Source organism: Staurois parvus, unplaced genomic scaffold (genome assembly GCF_062004578.1).
Source record: "Staurois parvus isolate SC_StPar_1 unplaced genomic scaffold, SC_StPar_1.0 ptg000287l, whole genome shotgun sequence".
Taxonomy (NCBI): domain Eukaryota; kingdom Metazoa; phylum Chordata; class Amphibia; order Anura; family Ranidae; genus Staurois; species Staurois parvus.
This window is the reverse complement of record NW_028318083.1, coordinates 24,823,729-24,846,453: the sequence shown is the minus strand read 5'-3', so window position 1 is coordinate 24,846,453 and position 22,725 is coordinate 24,823,729. Positions and strand designations below refer to the sequence as shown.

The 22,725-nt window shown below is 41.8% G+C and overlaps 2 protein-coding genes and 2 long non-coding RNA genes across 4 annotated transcripts in view; 2 read left to right on the top strand and 2 right to left on the bottom strand.

The window, feature by feature from the left end:
• The window catches only part of LOC149458451 (uncharacterized), a 46,237-nt gene extending 34,829 nt beyond the window's left edge, over positions 1 to 11,408 (top strand). Inside the window, exon 6 of the mRNA XM_089682330.1 lies at positions 11,282 to 11,408. Coding sequence (XP_089538456.1) covers positions 11,282 to 11,321 — 40 coding nt within the window. The 3' untranslated portion in view covers positions 11,322 to 11,408. The remainder of the gene's footprint in view (positions 1 to 11,281) is intronic.
• LOC149458453 (uncharacterized) lies at positions 41 to 991 on the bottom strand. The gene is made up of 3 exons (XR_016313436.1): positions 618 to 991; positions 429 to 524; positions 41 to 315 (listed from the first exon to the last, which is right to left on the bottom strand). It is a non-coding gene; the product is annotated as an uncharacterized LOC149458453 (long non-coding RNA).
• On the top strand, positions 5,059 to 5,807 carry LOC149458452 (uncharacterized). The gene is made up of 3 exons (XR_016313435.1): positions 5,059 to 5,230; positions 5,324 to 5,419; positions 5,533 to 5,807. It is a non-coding gene; the product is annotated as an uncharacterized LOC149458452 (long non-coding RNA).
• LOC149458450 (uncharacterized) overlaps positions 11,104 to 22,725 on the bottom strand; it is a 44,255-nt gene continuing 32,633 nt past the window's right edge. The window contains exon 6 of the mRNA XM_089682325.1: positions 11,104 to 14,488. Within this exon, the coding sequence (XP_089538451.1) occupies positions 14,332 to 14,488 (157 nt within the window). The 3' untranslated portion in view covers positions 11,104 to 14,331. The remainder of the gene's footprint in view (positions 14,489 to 22,725) is intronic.

Genomic DNA, 22,725 nt, shown 5'->3' with positions numbered 1-22,725 from the left:
GTTACTAGGTGATCCACGCGGAGTAATATGAATTCAAAAATATTCCAAACAATACTTTATTTGATCACATAGATCATAAGGAGGTTAAACATGAGCACGGTGTACATATGAAAAAAGTAAATAAAATCATGTTAAAAAGCACTAGGCGTCTTCAGTTTCGGGTCATCTTAGCAAATAGAGTACCATAAGGCAGAGTTATATAGTGGTGATATAGTTATCCTGGGTTTCCATGGGTTTTCGTCTTGTATTCAAATGAACCATGTATTCAGCAAATGTGTTCCCAATATATGTCAGGTATCTCCTGGTATGAAAAAGCTGCAACACAGAAGTACATAGTATATATATAGAGGTATGAAAACCAAAAAACCAAAACACATCCAAAGTTCACCAAGCCTCCCTCTGCAGTAGTCAATGGATACTACTATTACCTTCTCAATAGTGAGATTAACAGGCCAACTTCTCAAATGTAGGGACTTCCTGGATAGCCACCCCAAGTGAAACAGGGTCCACAGTACCAAATGATTCTGAGGATATATATAGAAAAATAGTGATACATATAAAAATCATGGGCATCAGGTCACCCTGAAAACAAGACACACATAGAGTGGGTATATTACCATAAATGAAGATCAAGAAGACTTCTGTCGACTTGAAATAGGATCAGGTCCTTGATGCTTTTCCAAGATACATGTGGGGGTGGGGAGCCAGGTAGTCACAATACATGGATTCCAAACACATAAACTGTGTATATAGCATATAACAGGCCATGCAGGCCTGAGTTTTTATACCCAATAAAGGGTTTCCAAAAATTACTCAAAATGAGAAGATTATTGCTCCATATACTATGTGTATAGCATGTAACAGGCTATACAGGCCTGAGTATTTATACCCAATAAAGGGTTTCCAAAAATTACTCAAAATGAGAGGGTTATTGCGGTTTCATGAGGATATGGCTATGTCACAGCACAACACCTGGATAGGATAGCGTATATATATATATATATGTAGATCATCCTCAAAAGAGGATTTACAAAAAATTCCCCGAATATACAGGGTAAATTAGGCCCATATAACATGCCCTTTTAATACCATAAATGCTCTATAGATCTCAACAGCCGTAAGCTGAAATAACTTGCCACCGGTGGAAGATAAATTTCCCTGAAAGATTGCCGTTTGCGAACCGCTGCAATAGTAGCCTTATGGTAGTTTTCAGAGGGTCAAGGGCCTTCCTAACAGAGAGCTGTGACACCGCCGTTCCTTCCCGCCTCGTGGGCGCCGCACCCAGTGAAGACGCCGAGCGTAGTGACGTCAATACGTTGACGCGTTTCGTCCGCCAATCACCGCAGACTTTGTCAGAACTGGGAGGGGACTTCAATACTTCCTCTTATATGGTGCTCTAATTGCATACCAAAGAGTCTCCACCTCGCCATCTTGTGTTGAAAGAGTATCACTACATTGGAATGATCCAAAGTGAATTAAAACACATATATTAAATTTAAATTTAAAATGGTTGCTGGATATAGAAGGAAGGAGCCTAAATGTTAACAGTCAGATCATCTTCAAAAAAAGGATTAATAATAGAGAGGAGATCAATATTAGCACAATACTTATTCTAAAGAGGAGAACATCAAGACCAAATCCCGTTACCTCAGCTTCAATATCAATCCAATTATTATAAAGATTTATTTTTATTATCTAGAGGAAATAGGATCAAGTGCAGGGTTAAGTTCATATTTTGTCCAAATATGTCCATATTCAATTCACATAAAAGATACCACAATATAGATTATAGCTTGGGATATATAGGGGGTTCCAAGAGACTCATTTCAAAAAAACCCCAAAGTTAAGTTCTGTATTGAGTCCGCATGGGGCAAGTGCTCCCAGGGTATAGATCCAGAATTTTTCCTTTTGTAGGAGGACTTTATCAAAGTCACCCCGACGAGCTGAAATATTCAGCAGAAAGATCCCTTTTACTTTTAGACCATCTGTTTTGCCCCCATGAACTTCTTTGAAGTGTTGAGCCAATGGGTTTTCTTTTTCTCCCTTTCTAACATTTCTATTTTCATTTCTGATACTAGCTACCCTAAAACTACCCAATCAAAACCATACCCGAAGCCACAAGAGATAAAGATCAACCTAGAGGGGGGAACCAATGATCTTAAGGTAATAAATCTTTCCAAATTTGTATTGAAAAAAAGACATTATGATCTATTGCGGAAAGGTTTAACCTTCTCCCCTACGGATAAAATGGACCTATTTGAGGTCTATAAAGACCTAAATCTGTTTCTGAGAAAGATCCTTCTGAGAATTCCATATTTATCTAGAGAAGGACAAAATCCTTACGACTTTAACTCAGAGAGGGAACAACAGGCACTGAGAGATCTTATTAGTCTCTCTGAGGAGACTCCTACAGAAAGTGAGCTTGGGGAGGAGGATGTCTCTAATAAGTGGAAAAGACACACTAGACTTAAAACTCCTTCTAGAAGAATGCCCAATATTAGGGAAAACAAATGGTTAAGTACTTTTTTAGATCTAGTACACGATGACCTGGGGAAAATAGACTGGACAATGAGGAACTTTGATAATCTCACTAGGGGTGAAAGAATAGCCCTTAGGGAACTTAAGAATGCTAAAAATATTGTGATCAAAAAGAGTGATAAAGGGGGAAATGTAGTATTACTGGAGAGTGTGGAATATGAGAAGGAGGTACTTCGACAGTTGAAGAGTCAGGATACATATTGTAAACTACATAATAACCCGTTCCCAAAACTTCTAGTTGATTTAAATAAAAAAGTGGGATTGGCACATGAAGCAAACTTATTAACCAAACGGGAATGCGATATGTTGACAGTCGAGGTATACAATATTCCCACCTTCTATGTAATTCCAAAAATACACAAAAACCCCTCTCAACCACCGGGACGCCCTATAGTATCGGCCATTGGTGGTCCTTTGGAACCAATAGGCAAATTTGTAGACGATTTAATTAAGGATCTGGTTTTAGAACTCAGATCTTATGTAAAAGACACGGGAGATGTACTTAAAAAGATCTTAAATGTAAAAGTACCAAAAGGTGCACTCCTGGTCGGCATTGATGTGGAATCATTATATACCTCTATCCCACATACCTGGGGACAAAAAGCTGTGGCCCACTTTCTGGAGACACATTTTCCTGAAATGGAGGCTCAAAATGAATTTATACTGGACTTGTTGGACTTTATGCTGACCCATAACTGTTTTCAGTTTTTGGGTTCCTTTTACCAGCAAATATGTTGGGAGCACCTTGGGCCCCGGCATTTGCATGTCTGCATCTAGGTCTATGGGAAGAGGAGTTAGTATATCCCTCTACTCCCTATAACCAATACGCAATAACCTGGTTGCGATATATTGATGATGTCCTGATGGTCTGGGATGGTAGTATTGATGAGCTTAAAAGGTTTATGGAATTCCTGAACGAGAATGATAGAAATATCAAACTTACTTATACAGTAGATAGAGAGGTGATAACTTTTTTGGATTTGTCAATCTCTATCTACGGAAATAAATTGGTCACTAAAACATTTAGAAAGGAAACAGCGGCTAATACACTTCTCCATGCTAATAGCTATCATCCAAGGAGTTTAAAACAAGGAATCCCTATTGGTCAATTTCAGAGAATAAAAAGAAACTGTACAGAAGATTTGGAGTATAGATATGAATCTATTCAGCTATATAAGAGGTTCAGAGAGAGAGGCTATTCACATAGAACCCTAAGAAGAGCAAAAAGAAGAGCCCTCGGTAAAACAAGAGAGGAATTGATAAATAAACCAAAACTAAAGTTAGCTGAGAACCTTGAAAACCAACCGGTAAGATTTATAACTAAATTTGGACAACAATGGGGTGAAGTTAAGAAGGCCCTGGACTCCCATTGGTACTTATTAACTCAAAATCCGCAGATAGCCAAAGTAGTAGGAGAGAGCCCCCAAATGGTAGCAAAACGAACTCGGAATCTAAATGATATACTAGTAAAATCAGAATTCCAGAGGGCACCACAAAGAAACTGGTTAACGAGGAGGACTGGGGTATATGGAATGTTCCCCTGTGGCCATTGTCAGATTTGTCCATTTGTGCATAAGTCTAATCAGTTCTTTAATAATGATAACTCTAAGATATTCCAAATACGAAGCTTCATTAATTGCTCAAGTAGCAAAATAGTGTACATGATAGAATGCCCTTGCAAGAAGATGTATATAGGTAAAACTAAAAGAAACCTTAGGACGAGGATTGGTGAACATCTGAGAGATATCAGAAATGAAAATAGAAATGTTAGAAAGGGAGAAAAAGAAAAGCCATTGGCTCAACACTTCAAAGAAGTTCATGGGGGCAAAACAGATGGTCTAAAAGTAAAAGGGATCTTTCTGCTGAATATTTCAGTTCGTCGGGGTGACTTTGATAAAGTCCTCCTACAAAAGGAAAAATTCTGGATCTATACCCTGGGAGCACTTGCCCCATGCGGACTCAATACAGAACTTAACTTTGGGTTTTTTTTTAAATGAGTCTCTTGGAACCCCCTATATATCCCAAGCTATAATCTATATTGTGGTATCTTTTATGTGAATTGAATATGGACATATTTGGACAAAATATGAACTTAACCCTGCACTTGATCCTATTTCCTCTAGATAATAAAAATAAATCTTTATAATAATTGGATTGATATTGAAGCTGAGGTAACGGGATTTGGTCTTGATGTTCTCCTCTTTAGAATAAGTATTGTGCTAATATTGATCTCCTCTCTATTATTAATCCTTTTTTTGAAGATGATCTGACTGTTAACATTTAGGCTCCTTCCTTCTATATCCAGCAACCATTTTAAATTTAAATTTAAATTTAATATATGTGTTTTAATTCACTTTGGATCATTCCAATGTAGTGATACTCTTTCAACACAAGATGGCGAGGTGGAGACTCTTTGGTATGCAATTAGAGCACCATATAAGGCGAAGTATTGAAGTCCCCTCCCAGTTCTGACAAAGTCAGAACTTCTCATTTTGAGTAATTTTTGGAAACCCTTTATTGGGTATAAAAACTCAGGCCTGCATGGCCTGTTATATGCTATATACACAGTTTATGTGTTTGGAATCCATGTATTGTGACTACCTGGCTCCCCACCCCCACATGTATCTTGGAAAAGCATCAAGGACCTGATCCTATTTCAAGTCGACAGAAGTCTTCTTGATCTTCATTTATGGTAATATACCCACTCTATGTGTGTCTTGTTTTCAGGATGACCTGATGCCCATGATTTTTATATGTATCACTATTTTTCTATATATATCCTCAGAATCATTTGGTACTGTGGACCCTGTTTCACTTGGGGTGGCTATCCAGGAAGTCCCTACATTTGAGAAGTTGGCCTGTTAATCTCACTATTGAGAAGGTAATAGTAGTATCCATTGACTACTGCAGAGGGAGGCTTGGTGAACTTTGGATGTGTTTTGGTTTTTTTATTTTCATACTTCTATATATATACTATGTACTTCTGTGTTCCAGCTTTTTCATACCAGGAGATACCTGACATATATTGGGAACACATTTGCTGAATACATGGTTCATTTGAATACAAGACGAAAACCTATGGAAACCCAGGATAACTATACCACCACTATATAACTCTGCCTTATGGTACTCTATTTGCTAAGATGACCCGAAACTGAAGACGCCTAGTGCTTTTTAACATGATTTTATTTACTTTTTTCATATGTACACCGTGCTCATGTTTAACCTCCTTATGATCTATGTGATCAAATAAAGTATTGTTTGGAATATTTTTGAATTCATATTACTCCGCGTGGATCACCTAGTAACCTTCTTTTTCCAGGTAGGGGTGTTCTTGTCACACTACCATTTTGCTTAGTACCCCCAGCATGTTATCCTATGTGCCCATGCAATGCACTGTAATCAATGTTTTTTGGCTGGAAAATAACCCCAGAACTAGTGGGTTTCTAGAAGAGTTTTTTAGCTGTAAAAACGCTCTAACGCTGAAAAAGGCAGTAAAACACATAATTTCTGGACCTTTTATTTGACCAAAAAATAAATTTGTTTTTTGGTAAAAAAAACGCTAATGTGGGAAAATACAGCTAAACGTTAATACAAAAATGCTAAAAAATAGCTGAAAATGTTTTTAACGTGACTTTACACAGCTAACGTTACCAGTGTTAACAAGATGTCCAGTGTGCATGAGGACTAAAACAAACATAGTGGAGGAGATTTACTAAAACTGGAGCACTCAGAATTTGGTGCAGCTGTGCATAGTTCTTAGATTGTAAGCTCCAAGAATCAGGACCCTCCTATCCCTCTTGTATTGAACTGTATTGTTGCTGTATTGTCTCCCGTTATATTGTAAAGTGCTGAGAAAACTGTTGGCGCTATATAAATCCTGTATAATAATAGTAGCCAACCAGCTTCTAACTTCAGCTTGTTCAGTTAAGCTTTGACAATAAAACCTGAAAGCTGATTGACATAGCTGCACCAGATTTTGCACCATGCAGTTTTAGTAAATAACCCCCAAGGCATGATTACATATAATCGTTTTGTAATGATCATATATATATATATATATATATATATAAAATATATCTTAGTGATTAAAGCCTTTGTGATTATGATTTTTAATAAAATCTGAATTGTTCTGACTACTGGTGGTCAATGCTGTTATGTTTTTATTATTCTATGTTTTTACATTACTCACGGTCACATATTTTTTCCAGTACCAACATACATTTTTGAAACTTACGGAAAATTATTGTGCACGTACTTTTTATAAGACGGCAAAAGCTTAGTTGTAGGTTTAATAGGGGTAGTTTAAACCTAGGCATTTTACTGGACATTTTCACACTAATTGCACCTTTTGCAATAATTAATAAATTCACCAGTTTTGTTTAATAAAAAATGTGCATTTATTCTTTTTTTTTGCATTGAATCCTGGAAAGCATATGCTTGTCCTCTCAGCTCCTCCAATGACTGCCTGCTCTCTAGCTCCTTTGTCTCCTCCTCCCATGCTCATCTCCAAGACTTCTCCAGAGCCTCTCCCATCTTCTGGAACTCTCTACCCCAATTGATCCATCTATCACCTACTCTGCCCACTTTAGGCGATCTCTGAAATTCTCTTCATGGAAGCCTATTCTAGCCTTCAGCTAATAACCAAATCTTCTATTTCTCCTATCAGTTCATCCCCCACAGTTATTACATTTTGTACCACCAGCCCCTCCCTCTTAGGTTGTAAGCTCCAAGGAGCAGGGCCCTCCTAACCCTCTTGTATTGAATTGCAGAAACCCCAAATATCTTCTAAAAGACGACCTGTCATGCATATTTCTGTTACAAGGGATGTTTACATTCCTTGTAATAGGAATAAAAGTGATAAAAAAATAAAAATTAAAGAAAAAGTGTAAAAATAAAAAAAAATAAGGAAAACATTTTTTTTTAAAGTGCCCCATCCCACCATGCTCGCTATCAGAAGCAAATGCATAGGTAAATTGCACATGCATATGTAAATGGTGTTCACGGCACACATGTGAGGTATCGCCGTGAACGTTAGAGCGAGCGCAGTAATTCTAGCACTAGACCTTGTCTGTAACTCTAAACAGCTAACCTGTAAAAATGTTTAAAGCATCCCCTACTGTGATTTTTAGGTATCGTAGTTTATCGCCATTCCACAAGCGTGCACAATTTTAAAGCCTGACATGTTAGGTATCTATTTACTCGGCATACCATCCTCTTTCATATTTTACAAAAAAATTGGGGTATATCTTGTGTCTTGTTTTTTTTAATTCAGTTAGTGGTTCTAAGGGATTCTAGGTAATTTGCTAGCAAAAAATACCAATTTAAACTTGTAAACAAAACATCCCAGAAAATGTTTGGTCTTCAAGTGGTAAGTCAGCAGTTAAAGTTTTTGTAGCTGCTGACTTTTAACTTTACAAAAACAACTGGATCTCCGCTTCAAAACGGTAGTAAAGTCCACTTTTAAGAAAGCTTACCTGTAGCTAAAATGAATATGTCCTAAACTTGCACCATTTAGGAGATATTCGCTGTTTTTACACTTTCAAGAAATGGCATACCTGTGCTGTTCCTTCAGAATACTGTGCTGTGGCCAGGGCCCCTGTTACATACTACAGGGCGCTGTACAGCCTACCTGACAGGGTCCACCCCATTGCCAGAGAAAATATCAAAATTATATTTATGGTAAAAATGCACTAAACATTATTAATGTACACAATCCCAACAAACTTCCTGTTAAATCTAAATGATAAAACTGTACTGTAGAGTGTGAATCAGTGGTTTGTTTATGTGACTGAAGCCACTTGAAGCCGTTTGCAGGCAACCTATGTTACACTATGGAAACGCTGCAGGTCCTAATTTGACAGGCATATGGGTGCAGGTGTACAGCCCTGAACTCAGACAGTGAGCATTCAGGGCCACTTCCCCACACCTACACACCTGCCAGATTAAAACCTGTGTTCATACAGCTGCTGTTTCCCCATAGCGTAACAGGTGGCTCCAGCCACGTGAATAGCCCGCTCATTCATGCTTTGACAATTTATTTTTCCTCATCCCATTTATTTCAATGGGCTGCCTAACATGTGGGAACATGCAAAAATACTGAAGGCATATTATTTTAAAAGTGTGTTTCACCTAACCACACAGTAGTGTGGTAGCACGCGTTTTGGTGGTTGTGAATGCGTCTGTGTTTATTAGATATGTGGAGTGTGCAATTAAGTATTCATGGTACCTGCGCTCATCTGCAAAGGGCATTGCGTTTCTTTGCTGTGCAGGAAAATGCATGCGTTTCTGTACCACAAAGGGTGTGAAGTCATAAGAGCCAGTTCATATTACAAAAATGCAGTCTAGATGTGTTCCGGATGAATTTTTGCATCCCCCTTTTTTGACATGTTTTTTACACATTCCAGTGCGTTTTTATGCATTCCGGTTCATTTCCCCCTCTCTTTTTCTTCAATTTAATTAAGGACATGCATTCAAGTGCATTTTTGGTGCGTTCTGGTGTGTTTTTGATGCATTTTACCGCATTCCAGTACAGTTCTGTGCAGAAAAAATGCAGCATGTTCTACTTTTTTTTTTTCTTCAACCAGAACGCAAACACTGATGTTAACTGTGACATTGACAACCATATAACCTACTTTCTGTGCGTTTTGGATGCAGCAAAAAGCAACTGAAACGCATGTAGTGTGACCTGGCCCTAAAGGTTATTATAGGTAAGGGAACGGGACTGACCAGGAATTGTGAATGCAATCAGACTAGTGGTGATATACAATTAGGAATCTTATAATGCTGGATTTGAGCTGTAGGTGATAGGAAATGAGACACATTAACTAGATCAATAAATTAATAGTTAGATAAAAAGAGCTGAGCGATATATAGATTTGCAGAGGGAACAGGTGATGACAGTGGGGGGAGGGGTCAAGTTGTATAAGAAAAGAGAGGTTTGTAGCAGTGAACAGAAAGGGATCAGACTGGGGGAGAGGAGAGAAACAAAGTTACAATCAAATGTAAACAGAAGGAAACATGAAAGTGTCAAACCTGTGGAGCAGAGCAGGAGCGCAGCTAACATTCACAACACTGAGTCGCTGTGTGATAGAATGACAGGAGGCTAACAATGGAATTTAGCAGCTACAGATGGACTTGTTAGCTGCCTGGGCTCCCCTCTGCAGCTGATGGGTCAGGGCCCCCTACAGGAATGCCGGGGGTACCCTCGTATCAGAAGACCTCATTAATGCACAGCATAAAAGTACACCCCAACAGATTTGTCAGAAAACCTTTACTTTCCTTTGAGAATCAACATTTTTTATGGGACACTATACTATAAAATACTCCCACAAATGCGGGCCATATATTGCAAACAATATTTGTTCATTTGCACACACAAAAAAGTATTTTTCCTCACAAATTCATTCAAGACCATGTTGCAAAAAATGAACACACCTCAATAGGAGTCTTAGGAGCAAAGCTAAATTTTAGACAACAAAATCCTAATGAACTCAACTACAGGCGAGTCTAATTATTCATTAAATAGGTGTCCAGCAGACAGTTGATTATAAAAGGGCGTTACTTCACAAAGAAAACCCCTTCACATTTCATGCTGTCAGTAATGGCACCACATGGAAGAGAAATGTCACAAGGCCTGAGAAAGAAAATAATTTCATTACACAAGAAAGGTGAAGGCTACAAGAAGATCAGCAAAGTTTTACTTATCAGTCAGAATACTGTAGCAAAAGTGATACAAAAATTTAACAAAGATGGAAATGCAACCATCTCACAAGGATGTCCACGGAAGTTAACACCTCAACAGGAGCATCTTCTGATTACAAGGTTTGAAGAAAATCGCCATGCAAGTTCACTGCAGTTAGCTAAAGAAGCAGCAAACCAAGCGGCAAATTGTTTCCCGTGACACAATACAGCGTACACTGCAATGGAGGAATGGCATGCATGGGTGTCATCCACAAAGGAATCCTCTCCTAAAGCTCATGCACAAAAAAGCCTGTCTAGAATTTGCCAGGGCCCATGCTGAAAAAGAAGAAGAATACTGGGACTCTACTCTGGAGAGATGAGACCGAGATAAATGTTTTTGGAATTGATGGCTTCAAAACTGTATGGCGTGGCAAAGGTGAGGAGTGCAAAGAAAAATGCATGGTGCCTACAGTAAAACATGGTGGTGGCAGTGTCCTTCTGTGGGGCTGCATGAGTGCTGCTGGTGTCATGAATTCACAGATGTAATGCTCTATATTGAAAGAAAAGATGCTACCATCACTCTGCCCTTGGTCGTCATGCACTTTTCCAACATGACAATGATCCAAAACACACATCTAAGGCCACTGTTGCATTTCTGAAGAAGAAAAGGGTGAGAGTGATTCAGTGGCCAAGTATGTCTCCTAATCTGAACCCAAACACCTATGGGGAATCCTGAAGAGACAGCTTGAGCATTACTCTCCATCCAGCATTCAGGCTCTAAAAGAGGTCGTTCTTGAAGAATGGAGAAAGATAAGTGTTGCAATATTTGGATTGGAAATTGCTAATGGACTTTTTAGGCACATAAGCTCAGTACACAGAAGATAAAAGCAATGGTTACTTTATTGACATATAACATCTAAAATATATCTTGCATGTATTCAAAATAAATGCATGTATTCTCTTTCAATATTCTTCAATTGGGACATGCCACTATGACATTTTCTTGAGTGTGACTTTTAACCCCCTGATGATTGCCCAATCTCTTTTTATTCAACTTTAGATGTTGCAAGATGTCACCAACTCGTTCATTTCATCTGTAGAAGACTTGGTGCTGTCCTTCCAAATCATGGAGGTCATACAAAATACTAGATGTAGTAGTTTTTGTTGTGGGGTGTATTCATTTTTGCATCAACTAATTTGAGTAAAACTGAAGATTTTGTAATGTAAGTTATATTAGTAACCTAACTTTCATGTAATGAGCTAAACAAATATTCTATAAAACTGAGTTTTGTCAAAATTTTGGAAATTGTTCTTGTGTTCATTGAGATATTGATTAAAAAGTTACTTTTGAAAAGGGGTGTACTCATTTATGCTGAGCACTGTACATGGCAGACACTTCATTATACTATTTTGCAGACTCCTGCCTTTATCTGTACTAAAGAAATGCGGTCCATTTTGCCATGTCCTTTCAAGACTGATTCCTGAATGGAAGGGTCTGCCTGTATTATAACCAGATTAACGTTATAACCACCAATCTTGGTGTTCTTATGATTTAAGCTGCAGCATCTGGATACCTTTAGAAGGGTACAAACCTTAGGCAGTATCCCCCCCCAAAAAAAAATTTAAATTCCTATTGCAAGAGGGCAAGAGGAAGCCTAAAATCATAACTGGAGACAACCAATGTGCCAATCACAAGAGTGGAAATGATATTTCTGGGGGCATTACTAGCAGTGTGAAGAATGCCTCCAGGCTGCCGTATTAGGAATCAGCAGCATTTCAGTTTTCAACAACTCTTGTTGAATGGAATTAAAAACATAGCATGTTAGAAAATGGCCTCTGTAGCACTTACTTTAAATACTTCTTGACGAATATACACTTACAATATATACATTTTTTCTAGTCTGATTTTAAATAATTAGATTCTAAGCTCTAATTAGTAGTGCCCTCTGTTTCCTCTTGTATTGAATTGTATCTGTACTGTCTGCCCTCATGTTGTAAAGAGCTGCGCAATCTGCTGTGTAGTAATAATAATAATCAAAGTTTGTCTTAGTATGTCCTAATTGTTTATGGTAATGTTTTATGATTTAATTTCCCAAGTAGAAGTACTCTCTAAAACCCCTCAGAAATACCGCTGGGGTACACATACTACTGCCTGAGAACCAGTTCATAAACTAAACCTGTCATAATAAAAATATGAGAGCAACCATTGCTGACTTTTTTTTTTAGGAAGTTGTTTGTACCTTGGTTGGTTTAATCATCCTTTGGCTTTACTACATTACTAATTCGACCCAAAATAAACATGCAGGTTGGGGCTGTATGAACTATAGATTTTAGGTCAGTGGCTCACTACTAAAGCTGTAGGATGAGCAGAACAGCCAGAGGACTATCAACTTACAAATGTCGGTATGTTTATCAACATGGGCTAAATAAAAAAAAACTCAGAATTGTCCTTGATAGCTAGATTCATCTGTTCTGTAACCTAATTATTTGGATTTGATTGGTGTCCATGGGCAAAAGAGAGTTCTTACATAGTTTGTAAGTTTAAATAAAGACAACACTCCATCCAGTTCAACCTATGTGGGTGTGTTTGTGCTCATGTCAAAAATCACATCCCATATCCCTGCACATTGTGTTCGCTAAGATGCACATCTAAGAGTTTTTTTGAAACTATCAATACTGCCCACTGACACCACTGATTGTGGAAGCACATTCCACATCTTTACCACTCTGACAGTGAACCCCCCCCCCCCCACACACACACACACACAGTTTAAGGTTAAACCTCTTCCCCTCCAAATTCATTAAGTGTCCCCGTATCTTTTTATACTCACTGAGACTAAAAAGTTTATTCTTTATGCCAGAATCACCATTGAGGTATATGTATATTGCTATCATATCTCCTCCCAAGCATCTTTTCTCCAGGAAGAATACATTTAATGTTTGTTGTTCCTCGTAACTGAGGTCCTCCAGTCTCCTTATTAACTTTGGTGCCCTTCTCTGGACTTTCTCCAGTTCCAGCACATCTTTCCTGAGAACTTGTGACCAGAACTGGACGGCATACTCCAGATGTGGCCCAACCACAGTTTTACAAATCTCCTAGATTGTAAGCTCTAACAAGCAGGGCCCTCTGTTTCCTCTCGTACCAAATTGTATTGTAACTGTAATGTCTAACTTCATTTTGTAAATTGCTGCGCAAACTGTTGGCGCTATAAAAATCCTGTATAATAATAATAATAATGTGGCAGGATTATTGTTTTATCTCTTGAGTAGTATCTTTATGGTACACACTATTAAATTAATCTCCATTTATTACATTTAAAAAGAAGTTCTTTAATGGCTTCCCTCCAATTTTGTTTTTATGACAATCTAAAAATAAAACCATATCACTGTTTTTTTTAATAATATCTTTTTTTATACAGTATTTCAACTTTTTGGTTGTGTACAATGAAAAGAGGAACATTATGTCTTCGCAGGAGTAATGAACACAAAATATTCAGGTTATGAGTATGACAATAGAGCACCCATGTTCATCTGTGTTACTATTATTTACTTTGTCATTTGCCAAGACACTGGAATCTTCCTGCTAGTATACCAAAGACCCTTGATGCTTCCATGCTGGAATCAAAATAACTAGGAGTAGGGAAAGTGAAATGGGAGGGTCAGGGAGCTGCAGCCTGATAGAGACTAAGAGGGCTAAATAGGGAGTAATTATAGAAAATATTAAAACACTGTTCCAACAGGTGGGAGGTAAAACAGCAGAGTGTATATGAAGCATGAGTATGATAGGAAAGTAATCCAGGTGGAAATCGAAATAATGTGTCATTTAACCTACCAGTATGACACACTGAATGTCCCAGTGCTGGAAAAACACCCCTGCTGGAGTGGAGAATAGTCCAAAACACCAGTTCAACTAACCTAGTCAATAGAGCTTTGTGGTAAATAGCAAAGCCAATAAAAGTATTGCACACAGGTGAACAAGAGGAGGGGAATTATGCCTGCCTGTCCAGTTATTAATAGTAGCTTGCATTGTTCTCAGTACAGGTTCTCTGTTAACAATTTTACCTAACAGCAGAAAATAGTCACCATTTTTTCAAAATATAAGGTAGTTGATTACAAGACATCAACAATGTTAGTTACAGGTAGACCTTTGATGATGCCTACGGCATTTAGAACAACCTTTTCAGCAACCCTTCTTCTTGTCTTAGCTGTTGCATTTCCTATATGTGGTGTCAGAGTAAGATTCTTCACAGTCAGCAAAGGATGATCTCTACAGACAAAAAAGCACATAAATAGTAATATTAATGTAATAGCAACCATAATATAAGCAGTAACTATAGGGTAACCATTTTATATTAGCAGTTGTAACAATAATAGTAAGAGTATTAATAGAAGACATACTATATTATATAATGATAAGTGTTACCTGTTTTCTACAAATAAATAATGAGCAGAAAAACAATAAAACATATTTTTAAAGCCCCCTCTGCTACATACTATTAAATAGTAAGCTGTATTTACGCTTTAATATGCTTGTTTCTCAATCAAAATATTGAAATATAAATAGTAAGCTGTATGTTGAGGCTATATAGGAAAATAATGGTTCAAATGCCAGTCAAGTCAAATGCCATGTCAAGTTCTTAAAATTGGGCACGTGTGTAAAATGGCAACAATCGTTACCAAAATATTGTCCATAACTGATGCTTTAAATACCTTTTACAGGTAAGTTCTGTATTAGTAAGGGGGTAGGGGAGGGCAAAAAGGAAAAGTAAATTTTTTTGTCCTTTTTCCCCTTCTTTTTTTTTTTCCTTCTCTCTCTCTCTCCCTTTAAAGGGAGGGGTGAGAAGAAAAAGAGAAAATGGCGGAGTTTCTGTAGTCTCACCCTAGATGTGTAAGTGAATTTCTGTGAGATGGCTGGCTAAAAGAAATGCACATGAGCAAAGCAATCTCCGCAGAATAGTGACCAGACGTGCGCATGTACACAGAAATGCGTGATCGCACACAGGCATGCGCACAGGCACGTGCACAAGCACAGTGAATATTGGCACCGGACTGACTATTTAAAGGATGCTCCTGCCTGTGCTTAGTGCTGGACTGGTCTTCAGCTGTTTCCCTGTGTCCGGCTGTATTCTTTTATGATCCCCTTGTTGCTGACACAGCTTGTTCCTGACCTGACTTCAGATTCCGCTCATGCCTTGTTGCTAGTTCCTGTCCCCGGCTCTGTTCCTGACTTCGGCTTGCTCATGATTTGGTACCTTGCTGCCCACCCCATGAAAACATGTTACTTCCAAGTATTTATAAGATTGTCAAGCTGATATTTGGATCGGAGCCTCCACTGTTTTTGGAAAAGAGGGAAAAGGCTCTGGAAACAAAAATAAATGAGCAACAAAAAAGAAAAAAAATGTTTAAGTTAGCACACAGAGCAATAGATATAAACACTGTAGAAATGTTTATAAATTTTTAGTTCAATGGTATATTACTGTCAGGGCAGGGCTGTGGAACGGACAGGTAGGCCTAGTGGCAGGGTAACGCACTGGCTGACGACAACCACCACCAACAGACTGAAGTCCCTCACGGCGCGAAGTCTAAGTCCCAGGCTGCCCTTCACCAGGGCCCCTGATGGTGGGGATGGACTTGACGCAACCAGGGACCAGGTCGCGGCCCCCGAGACACCCCAGCTGCGGTAATGGCCGCCGCCAATGGCATGTAGCTGGTGAGAATGACAATAGCGTAGTCAGACAAGCCGGGTCAATAACAACGGGACAAAACAGTACAGAACAGTAGACAGAGAATCACAGGTCCCGGGCCGGGTTCAGCAACGGAAGGTCAGATCAAAGGGAAACACAGAGAATGGTCTTAGTACAAGCCGAGTCAGAATACCAGAAGAGCCACGAGAGTATACACAGAGCTGTAGCAAGACAAAGACACAAGACACAAGTGCAAAGAGCATGTGCAGATCCCAGGCTTATATATACTCAGCCACACCCCTCTGGGGGATGGACCTCAGAGACCTGAAGGCATAAAAGATTCCCATCATGCTCAGCAGAAATCCAAGATGGATGCTAGCACATGGAGTAACAAAACCTCTGGGAAAAGGTAGGACCTTGACAGTACCTCCTCCTCAAGGGCCCCTCCCCCTCCGCGGCTCAACAAAAGGTTTCTGAGGAAAGCAGGTATGAAACGCGCGGAGGAGGGCAGGAGCATGGACATCCGCGGAAGGAACCCAGGAACGCTCCTCGGGACCATAACCGCGCCAATGAACCAGGAACTGTAATCGGCCGCGCACCAATCGAGAGTCCAGGATCCGGCTCACCTCATACTCCTCCTGACCGTCAACCCGAATGGGACGGGGCCGAGGCAGAGAGGTAGTGAAGCGATTGCAGATCAGAGGTTTCAACAGTGATACATGAAAGATATTGGAGATCCACATCCCAGGTGGAAGGGCAAGGGCATAGGCCACCGGATTCACCTTGCGGAGAATGCGAAAAGGACCGACAAAACGGGGAGCTAGTTTGGGTGTGGGCACCCGAAGATTGAGGTTACGAGTAGACAACCACACCCGATCGCCGACCTGGTATGAAGGAGCGGGCAACCGTCTGCGATCAGCCTGGAACTTCTGACGCTGAGCCGAGTCCCTCAAAGCCCTCTGGATTTGCCCCCATGAAGAACGCAGGGCAGCAAGATGGTTCTCCACAGCCGGAATGTCCTGTGGTGAGAACCTCTCAGGTAATACCGCGGGTTGGTACCCATAGTTGGCCATGAAGGGGGACATCCCGGAGGAGGAGTTGACCGCTGAGTTCCTGGCAAACTCTGCCCAAGGCAGGAGATCGGCCCAATCGTCCTGATGGTCCGAGATATAACACCGAAGGAATTGTTCTAAGGCCTGATTGGAATGCTCCGCAGCCCCATTGGACTGCGGGTGGTAGGCTGAAGAAAAGGAGAGACTAATGCCCAACTGGGAGCAGAAGGCGCGCCAGAATCTGGACACGAACTGACTCCCGCGGTCCGAGACAATCACCTTGGGCAACCCATGCAGGCGAAAAATCTCCCTGGAAAAGACCGTGGCCAGTTCTTGCGCTGTTGGTAATTTCCTGAGTGGAATACAATGGCACATTTTGGAAAAACGATCGACGACCATGAGGATGACCGTATGGCCCCGAGACACAGGGAGGTCTACAATAAAGTCCATGCCCAGGTGTGACCAAGGACGCTCCCCATTGGGAATGGGTTGCAGAAGACCCATTGGAAGATGCTGTGGAGATTTATTCTGGGCACAGATCGAACATGCCGCTACATAAGAGGCGATGTCGGCACGGAGAGTTGGCCACCAGAACAACCGAGAGACGACCCAAGACAACTGGTTCCTCCCCGGATGCCCGGCAGTTTTGGAGTTATGGTAGGTACGCAGCAGACGGGTGCGCAACCCCTCGGGTACAAAATATCTACCCTCCGGTCTCTCGGGAGGAGCGTCAGTTTGAGCCGCCAAAATCTGCTCCCCAAGGGGAGAAGTCAGACTGGTACGAATGGCAGCCAGGATATGATTCGGAGGTATGACCGAGGTTGGCTCAGAGTCCTCCCTGGACAACTCAGAGTATTGCCGCGATAATGCATCAGCCCTGACATTCTTGGAACCAGGCAAATAGGAGACCACATAGTTGAACCGCGACAAGAACAAGGCCCATCTGGCCTGACGGGGTGTCAATCTTTTGGCCTCCGAAAGATAAGTCAGGTTCTTATGATCGGTAAGAATGAGGACCGGAACTGCGGAGCCCTCGAGCAGGTGCCTCCATTCCTTGAGAGCCAGAATGATTGCCAACAACTCCCTATCTCCAATCTGGTAGTTGCACTCTGCAGAAGAAAGCTTCCTGGAGTAGAACCCACAGGGAAGCAGGGGTCCATCGGGCGACCGACGTTGAGACAGGAGAGCGCCTACTCCCGTCTCGGATGCATCAACCTCAAGGATGAAGGGCAATCCAGGATTGGGATGAGACAGTATCGGAGCCGAAGCGAAGGCGGATTTCAGAGCCTCAAAAGCTACCATGGCCTCGGATGGCCACTTGTGAGGATTGCTGCCCTTCTTGGTTAGGTCTGAGAGAGGTTTAGCCAGCGTGGAGAAGTTCCTGATGAACTTCCGATAGTAGTTGGCAAAACCCAAAAAGCGCTGAATGGGCCGAAGACCATTGGGACGAGGCCACTGCAGAACTGCCGAAACCTTCTGAGGGTCCATGGAGAATCCCTCCGCAGAAATGATGTAGCCTAAAAAGGCAACTTGGGATCGATGGAATTTGCACTTCTCAAGTTTACAAAAAAGTTCGTTCTCACGTAATCGTTGCAGCACCTGCTTGACATCCTGGATATGGGACTCCATGGAGGCAGAGTAAACCAGGATGTCATCCAAGTAAACTACCACGCACTGCTGCAACAAGTCACGAAGGACATCATTTATGAATTCCTGAAAAACTGCGGGCGCGTTACACAACCCGAAGGGCATCACCAGGTATTCGTAGTGCCCGGTTCTGGTGTTAAACGCAGTCTTCCACTCATCCCCCTGTTTGATCCGTACGAGGTTGTACGCCGCCCTAAGGTCAAGTTTGGTAAAGACTGTTGCCCCCTTAAGGCGGTCGAACAACTCAGTAATCAAGGGAATCGGGTATGCATTCTTAGTGGTGATTCGATTGAGACCCCTATAATCGATGCAAGGGCTCAATTCACCACCCTTCTTCTTTACAAAGAAAAAGCCCGCTCCTGCTGGGGAAGTAGACTTACGAATGTGCCCCCGGGAAAGCGCATCTGCAACGTACTCCTCCATGGCCTTATTCTCCGCAACCGAGAGAGGATACACCCTGCCACGCGGAGGAGTGGCACCGGGTTGCAAGGATATGGCGCAGTCATAAGGACGATGAGCAGGTAAGGCACCAGCGCGTACCTTATCAAACACGTCCTGGTACTCCCCATAACCAGTGGGCAACGCAGAGTCCGAGGAGGCACACAACACCTTAACCGGCCCACGGATGCACCCGGCCCCACACTGTGGAGACCACGAGAGAATCTCGGCAGTTTGCCAATTGAAGGTTGGATTGTGCATCTGGAGCCAGGGATACCCCAAAACCACCGAATAGTGCGGAGAAGAAATCACCTGGAAACAGGCCAACTCCCTGTGAACAGCCTCAATAGCTACTTCAACTGGCATAGTCTCGTGGGTAACCTGCGGTGGTTGCAGGGGCCTGCCATCTATCGCCTCGAGAACCAATGGGGTAACTCGAGCCTGCAGGGGAATGGAGTGCTGGGCAGCAAACGAGCTGTCCATAAACAACCCGCCGGCCCCAGAATCTACCAACGCCTGGGCCGTCACCGAGCCCTCCGCCCAAGAGAGGACAACGGTGATCAGTGGCTTATCTCTGCGGAACACCGGGGACGAGGAGACTCCACCCAAGATCTGTCCCCGACAGGATCTCAGGTGCGAGCGTTTCCCGGACGGACCGGACAGGACTGCCGAAAGTGCCCACCAAGACCACAGTACAGGCAGCGACCCTCCCGACGCCGAGCGGCCCGCTCCCCCTCGGAAAGGCGAGCAAACCCCAGCTGCATGGGCTCACCACCAGACAATCTATCCCCAGGAGGTGTGGGAGGAGAGGGAGGAATGGGTGGGACAGAAAACGCAGGTGCCAGTCGATTGGAAGGCCTCTGCAGGCGTTCCTTGAGTGAAGGCCTCTCCCTAAGCCTGGTATCAATCAGGATCAGGAAGGAAATTAGTGCTTCCAGCTCCACAGGCAATTCCTTGGCTGCGATCTCGTCCTTCAATGCATCAGAAAGACCCTGAGAAAACGCAGCCACCAGAGCCTCATTGTTCCAACCCACCTCTGCTGCCAGGGTACGAAACTCTATGGCGTACTCGGCCACGGTCCGTGAACCCTGATGCATAGACATGAGCAGCTTGGCAGCCGAGGCGGAGCGAGCCGGTACATCGAATACCCTACGGAAGGCATCGACAAAACCGGAAAACTCGTGAATCACTGGGTTATTCCTCTCCCATAAGGGATTCGCCCAGACCAAGGCCTTGTCTGAGAGTAGTGAGATGAGGAAACCCACCTTTGACCTCTCAGTCGGAAAAGTGTAGGGGATTAATTCAAAGTAAATCCCCACCTGGTTAAGGAACCCACGACACTGACTCGGCTCACCCCCAAAGCGCTGTGGAAGAGGGGCTGAACCGGTCATACCTCTGGACACCGCGGGTGCCGCATCAGCCGCGGCGGTAGGCACAGCAAGCGGAACAGCAGCGGGAGCGACCACCGGAGTGACAACCGGCCTAATAACACCAGGAGTAAGGTGCGCGGTGCGTGCCAGCAGAGTTTGCAACGCCTGAGCGAACTGATCCAACAGGAGATCCTGTTGATCCAGTCTGGCGACCAACATTGGAAGTGAAGGCGTGCCTGCACCGTCAGGATTCATGGCACTTGTGTAATGTCAGGGCAGGGCTGTGGAACGGACAGGTAGGCCTAGTGGCAGGGTAACGCACTGGCTGACGACAACCACCACCAACAGACTGAAGTCCCTCAGGGCGCGGAGTCCAAGTCCCAGGCTGCCCTTCACCAGGGCCCCTGATGGTGGGGATGGACTTGACGCAACCAGGGACCAGGTCGCGGCCCCCAAGACACCCCAGCTGCGGTAATGGCCGCCGCCAATGGCGTGTAGCTGGTGAGAATGACAATAGCGTAGTCAGACAAGCCGGGTCAATAACAACAGGACAAAACAGTACAGAACAGTAGACAGAGAATCACAGGTCACGGGCCGGGTTCAGCAACGGAAGGTCAGATCAAAGGGAAACACAGAGAATGGTCTTAGTACAAGCCGAGTCAGAATACCAGAAGAGCCACGAGAGTATACACAGAGCTGTAGCAAGACAAAGACACAAGACACAAGTGCAAAGAGCATGTGCAGATCCCAGGCTTATATGTACTCAGCCACACCCCTCTGGGGGATGGACCTTGTTGTGGTGGTTTATGTAAGGATATATATTATTTATAAAGGGCGTGTCCCTTTCCCTTAGATGAAATATTACAGTGCCTCCAGCCGTTAAAATACGGCAAATATTTAGTAAACCAATAATTTGGACACCTTGATAATTTGATCACCACTTATTATTATACCTTGAATTCTTTTAGCCAATATGATTTCGTACCATACACACAAAATTTGCCTTATAATAGATAAATATAAAAATTTATTTATGTACAAAAATTATATATATATTAACACAAAACGCAAAAGACTGGTGATAAATGAATATTGGTACACACAATCAAAGATATATCCTACCAATGTAAGACACACTAATCAAGTTTCTAACTAATTACATCAATCACAAATTTTTTATGATATGATTATTTATTAAATTTATTAATAATTAATAATTTCGAATATCTCAAAGGTTATATTCTCACATGCCGTGGCCATAGGCTTGCAAGAAGTAAGCCCTTGATATGTGATACTCTGGTTATTAATATTCAATAAATTATGAAATATGGAAAAATTTATAATATGGCAATAAACAATTTTTAACAGTGACACAGTATCTGACTACATATATCTAACTACCCAATATTGTTATGATACACTAAGGTAATTTTATGATTCTACACAACAGAGGAAATAATTAATACAACATCAAATAAACATCTCACCACACCCGGACGTCAGACTAGGCAACTCTCCCGTGGATTTAGCTGGCAGTGGAACGCCTTTAGACTGATATATAGGCAAGTGATAGATTCAATAGGGGAGAATGTAGGAAGTTATAAGTTTAGAGGTTTAAAGTTTTAGGAAGTTTGAAAAGATAGAAGAGTAGTTATTTCAGCAGAGATCTTCTTCAGATGTCAGGTCTTTCCATGAGGTCTTATGAGGGTTCTTCTTTTTCATGAGGTTTTTTTTTTTGTTACAGCACATGGGCTTTTTATATCCACTAGTCCATTGTTCTAAGATACCTTCCCACCAGGCTTCCTGATTGGCTAGTTGAGAAATGTGTGTACATAAGCTATTTCTCACCTGCCCGCCAGGTGGCGGTCATGTATCACAGAACAATGTGAGTATTTGATATGACTCATATCTTGGGTGGAATCTTCAGGTAATTTCAGGAATAAAATATACAGCACTTTCCAGATATAGCAGTGATCATACCTATGATATTCTAAATAGGGACCATGGAATATAGGTGTATATTCGGTTATTCCTCCTTGAAGTATCATCCTGTTTGTTTCCTGATAAGACATGTAACTAATGCTAGTTTATAATGCATCTTACTTCCCATCATCTCAATACTCAAGTTAGTGATATATAGTTCCCATTGCTGAGTATTTAGTGGTGTTTAAAGTCTATGACATCTTATTTATAATCTGTTTTTGTAGTACATTTTTGTAATGATATACAGTGAACTCTTAACTTAAATGTCCTGAATTTCACCCCTTGGTTTCAGCATCAACATTTTTCTCTGTGTAGGGAAAAAACTCTCTA